At 37.4% G+C, this 5920-nt stretch overlaps 2 protein-coding genes across 3 annotated transcripts in view; one reads left to right on the plus strand and one right to left on the minus strand.

Moving 5' to 3' along the window:
- LOC111397586 (RNA-binding protein 1-like) overlaps positions 1–467 on the plus strand; it is a 4013-nt gene extending 3546 nt beyond the window's left edge. For both annotated transcript variants that reach the window (XM_023024582.1, XM_023024583.1), the window contains exon 6: positions 241–467. In XM_023024582.1, the coding sequence (XP_022880350.1) occupies positions 241–350 (110 nt within the window). In that variant the 3' untranslated portion in view covers positions 351–467. The remainder of the gene's footprint in view (positions 1–240) is intronic.
- Positions 468–3490: 3023 nt separating this feature from the next.
- LOC111397587 (protein ANTAGONIST OF LIKE HETEROCHROMATIN PROTEIN 1-like) lies at positions 3491–5625 on the minus strand. The gene has a single exon (XM_023024584.1). The coding sequence runs from the start codon at positions 5294–5296 to the stop codon at positions 3806–3808; it is 1491 nt and encodes a 496-aa protein (XP_022880352.1). The 5' UTR covers positions 5297–5625; the 3' UTR covers positions 3491–3805.
- Between the last annotated feature and the right edge of the window lie 295 nt (positions 5626–5920).

Raw genomic sequence — 5920 nt, forward strand, 5'->3', positions numbered from 1 at the left:
CTCTATAGTCCATACCATGATGTTTATAGACTTTGTAACTACATATTTCTGGGATAAGTGATAATCATAGCACAGTAGTAGTTCTTGCCCTGCCCCCTGTGATCTATAATTATGACGCTTAACAATCACTTTGCAGTTATTCAATGCAGCCTTACGAGAAATAACCAAAAAATTGCTCTTTCAATGTCGTATCTATTATTACATTCATGATCTATATTTGATCAAGCCATTGAACTGCAGGCTACAAGTTTGATGACAAGAAAGCCGAGTCCCCTGTTCTGAGGATCTCCTTTGCACACTTTCCCTTTAGCCTACCATCTGACCTGGATAGGCAACAATTGGGCGCTTGATGACACGAGATAACCAATTGGATGTCCTCGAAATACTGCAGTTGGTCAGCCCATTACACATCCTACTAGAAAGGTGATTTATGAGTCAAGTATTCGAATGGCATTGTATNACATTCATGATCTATATTTGATCAAGCCATTGAACTGCAGGCTACAAGTTTGATGACAAGAAAGCCGAGTCCCCTGTTCTGAGGATCTCCTTTGCACACTTTCCCTTTAGCCTACCATCTGACCTGGATAGGCAACAATTGGGCGCTTGATGACACGAGATAACCAATTGGATGTCCTCGAAATACTGCAGTTGGTCAGCCCATTACACATCCTACTAGAAAGGTGATTTATGAGTCAAGTATTCGAATGGCATTGTATCAAAGATTTCAAAATAACAAATTTTTGGATTTTTTTTTTATTATAAAAAATTAGGTTATATTTTGTGACATTTGATAAATTATTGTGACATACAATTTAATTAAGCAGGTCAATGTTACAATAATACATAATATATGGTTACAATCATACATTAGGCACAAATCACAAAGATTTGTGAATCACAATTATTTGTTTAGATGGAAATCACATACTTTAGTAAGTCATAAATTACCAATTAAATGATCATGATCACTTTTTATCTAACCTACCCTCACCCCACTCTCCCATTGTTTATGCCACCTAAATCTTTGGCACCACCTCCAATCCTGAAAGAACTAACCACGATATTCAACTCAAATCCACAACCATCATTGTCACCACCATCACCATCCAAATCATCTGCATCACCTCAAATCTATAATCCACTAGCACTTTCACCTCAAATTCACAATCACTTCCACCACCTTAAATCCATTCCTAACAAATCTTGAACATTAAAAATGACTACCAAATCCCCAAATGATCAGCACTTAATCTGCATCCAATGCAACTCCACGATATAGAACACAAATTTATCAACCATTCACAAACTTTCAGAATCCTCAATCATTCATTCATACATACAAACACCCCCTACCCTATTGCAGTCGTGATGCTCGTGACGCCAAGCAGTGCCCGAATTGCAGCATCAAAGGTGCCCTAAATCTCTCTCCACCTCGAATATCTTATACATAATTTAAATATTCGAGGGAAACAATGATGTCAAGGACGTTCGATTCAAAGCGATGGCAAGAGTTGGCAGAGTTTGCAGCCAACTTGGCTATTGCTTTCAAGTACTTTGGTGGTGATCTCTATGAACACTTCGAGGGTCGAGCTTTGCATCTCCTTGAAGCCCACCGATTTGCAGATCTAGGCCAATGCTACTTTGCTCAATTTGAAAGAGTATTTCAGCTCCGATAATGGGTCAGCGTTGGTCGATTTGTAGCACTGTAATAATTTTATCAGAGGTGATAAACCTCTCATACAAAAAAGATTGTTGGGGTTGGTGCATTTTTAAGAGGAAAGGACTCTATCAATCCAATTTTGAAAGGGGGTGGACTACACCTGATTTTTGATAAATATTTGTCAATGCCTTATTTTTGAAATGGAAACTTAAAGAGTATGGATCGAAATAAACTTTTTCAAAGACTAGTGAATGACAGGTTGCAATAGGGGTGTAACTCCGCTTGAACAACTCTGGTTTAAGGTGGCCCGACGTATGCTCGATAGAGGCCATTCTTTTGGCAAGCCTGGCGCACCTCAAACTTGTTTGGGGCATATGTTTCCAATTTTTCTAATGAATTAAGCTATATGTACATTATTATTTACATTCACCTCAATAATTGACATTCCTTCCTATATATCAAAATCTGGACAGTAATATGATTGAATGTTGTAGAAATCAATGATTTCTATGAATACCATATGAAAGAGTGTCAAACTTAATATGAAAAAGAACGCATATGTAGCATGATTGTTTTTAACAGGCCCACTCGAGTACCCATCATGGCTCATGCGGGGCACGGTCCCCCTGTAGCCTTGCACGTTTGACATAATTAATTAAACCTAGCCTTGTTTTCAACGCAAAGAATATAATAGAAAAAGAATGATTCTCGCCATTTTCTTTGATAATTGAACAAACAAATCATGCATAAATGTCTTATTTGACCTGTAACAACATGCAAATAGAGTTTAGATGGGTAAATGACAAACTCTGTCAGATCATGAGAATTTCATTACTTTTTCAAGAGTACGCTAAAAATATTTGATTGCCGCGCACATAGTATTTCTTTCTTGGAGCATAGTTGCGACATGATATCTGAAGGAAAATGCCCTGTGTATTTTTCTACAGGGGTCTTATCGACCCCTCACTTTAGACGCAGCCCCACATGAAAGAAAAAGGGGGAAAAAAATTACGTCGGGACTTGCGCATGTGTGTTGTTTGGCAGGAATTTATAAATACTTGCAGCACCATCCATACCTGATTTTTGAGGACCGCGGGTTTGTACAAATTCCCACCACTCAGACTCGAGGACAAGCTTGATAGCTGTCTCCTTTCAATCCACTAAAGTTCATTGTCGAAAAGAACTAAAAAAATCATTAGGATGTCAAATAATAATTATTATTATTATTTTAAAAAAAAAACCGATCATAGTAGTTTAAATTCAACCAGTATTATCATGCCATGTTAACAAAATTTAAAAGTGATGGAATCTAATCAACAAATATCTTATTACTCAAGGGTCTCCATAAACATCAATCAAACGCGGTGTCGATGTCATTAACAATAATTAATTAGAGCTAGCTTCCATAATCACTTTCGAAATAAGGGATGATTCTTGCCATTTTCCTTGATAACTGAACAAATTATCGAGTTTCTAAAATGTTTGGACTTGTATAAATTTTAAAGCATTTCGAGTTGGACTTTGCCATTCATACACTCAATTTGTACACACTTGTTGACATATGCATTGTTGTCAAAAAATCATTGGATAAAAAAAAAAAGGTTTTTTAAACTGTCAAATAAGATAATATTATGTGCCGTTGTTTAAATCGAGTTAATTGCTCTTTCCTATTTTCTCATTTTTGTATTAGTGAAGCTTTCTCCTCGTCTATGCCCATGAACTACAGCCAAGCATCGAACCACGTAAATTCTGTGTTTATACCGTGCTTTTGAAGGCAACTTTGGAAAATATTATTCAAAAGTAAGAATAAGAACACAAGACAATGACTTTTAATTAATAAAGTTCGCCCACATGCGTCTTTGATTTCTATGGTATGACTCCTCCATCCTACAAGACAACAGTCATTAATTTTCTCAAAGGCACAAAAAAAAAAAATAAAAAAAAATACACTTGCTTTTAGCCCCCCTCAGAGATTGCGACAATGGGACAAAGCCACAAAACATTTCCAGATGTAATATTTTTCATTCAACAAAAACAACAATTAAACATTATTCCCCATAAAATATACGGTCGTCTACCTAAATCCTTCTTCATCGTCTAATTTTGTTCAATACTACGCTTGCAGAAAGATATGAAATTTTCCTATGATAGAAACGATGTTCCCGCATGGTTATGATGCAAAAGATTATGAGCAATTGTATCCCTAGCTTTCATCGCATTAGCTGATCTCAAACCAATCTCCGGGACCATTTCATCATCCACAAGCTCAAAGTTAATATTCGGCTCCATTTCTTCGTTCCTCAATTCGCATATATTATGCAGAACACAACAAGCTCCAAGAATCACTGGCAAGTCCTGAAGTTTCACTTCAGTCCTTTTCTGCAAACAACCCCATCTCCCTTTCACTCTCGCAAACGCATCCTTAGCGATCCTCTGAATCTCCCCGATCTTCTCGTTGAAAGCATGCTGCGTCCACGTCAAATGCTGCTGCGAATAAGGCACCAATATCCAATCCATTAAAGGGTATCCAGAGCTCCCAACAATCCAAACACCCTTCAAGAGCCCTGCATTCGCCCTCTGGTTAAGCGCGGATTTCTCCAAAACTTGATCATCGGGCATTGATCCCGGCCAACCAATGCACATGTCTGTAAACATTCCCCTTGGATCAACAACACCTTGAACAGTAATCGAATATGAAGTCTTCTGATTTCTCTCAGTATGCTTCTTGTTAAAATATGCAGCCACACTAATCTTAGGGGCAATGATCGGTATATGAGTCGTATACATTGATCCAACCACATTAGGTATCCCGGAAATGGCCTCAAACTCGTCCTTAATCCTCCTCACATTCTCCTCATCAGGCCATTGCAAATACTTGGGCATCAAAACTTTCCTTATCGCAGAACAAACCTCGAGCACGAGCTTATGGCAAGTCGAAATTCCCAATCCAAATCGCTTCGAAACGAGCCTAAGAGGCTCCCCTGTGGCCAATCTCCATATACATACAGCCACTCTTTGCTTAACAGGAACTGCATCCCTCAACATAGTATTCTCCTTTGCCACAACAGAAGTCAATTCATTACATATCATTTCAAATGTACCTTTCCCCATTCTAAATGCCCTTTTGAATTCCTCTTCAGGGAATTCAGGACTGTTGCATTGATCCCACCAATCCGTCGACCTATTCTTAACCCACAGCCGCCGGCCGGGACCAGCCCCGGCCCTGGCTGCTGTATTACTCCGATTATCTTTACTATTCTCATCAGAAATTGAAACTGAATTCTCCATTGTTATTGCACCAATTGCAACGGTGAGAGCCTTAGCGCGAGTTTTTCTTCTTCTAACCCCATCAATTTGATCCAAGTCTTTATGACTTTCTTGAAATTTCGAGTAATAATCCATCATTGTGCGTGTTTTTTTCTTCTGATTTTCCTCGAATTGAATCCTTTCTTCCCTATTCGCCTTGGCGAACTCTTCTTGCTCGTTCTTTTCTTGACCCTCAAGCAAAATCAATGAGGTTAAGATCTCCTTCAAATCTTTCGTCTTCACCTCACCCTGATTTTCACCAGTTTCTTCGTCATTAATGCTTGCATTCTCCCTTTTCCTTCGCCTTTTCTGCTTGTTTTCATTCATTTCGATATGGGTTTCTTGCAACACTACAAGGTGGAGTAATTGTGTTTTTCTGGGTACGATACAAGCTTCATATACTTGGTGCACTTAATTTATCTGACGGAATGTGTGAATGGAAATGTGAACACATTAGACAAATTTGTCACGGTACAGACTGAGAGTTTGAAAAGTTGAGCCAAAGTATCATACACATATGGATACAGATAGATATGGAGACTGAAAAACATGTGCGAAAGGTGTGAACACGGTTTAGGGGCGAGAAAAAAGAAATGGTAGGCTGAAGACGGTGACACGAGAAACTCGAGATATCAAGCAGAACGTTGTTCGATGAATATCCTTTAGGACGTTGTTCGGTAATAATATAAGAAATTTTCCAATTTTTTTTTTTTTTTTGGGACTCAAGAATTAATATTTTTATTTCTTTATTTTTCTCTATTTTTATTTTAACTAATTTTTCTCAGGATTTTTATATTATTTTTTAATATTGAAAATTTAAATACATTTAATTATAGATGGTGAGTTTGGTAGAAACACTCTAATAGATTTTTTTATATTTAACGCTTAATTTTACTATTTCCCAAAATATTTATTATTTTTTTCTATCTTTTATTTTAACTCAATTTTCTC

This window comes from Olea europaea, chromosome 7 (assembly GCF_002742605.1).
Source record: "Olea europaea var. sylvestris chromosome 7, O_europaea_v1, whole genome shotgun sequence".
NCBI classification, from domain to species: Eukaryota; Viridiplantae; Streptophyta; class Magnoliopsida; order Lamiales; family Oleaceae; genus Olea; species Olea europaea.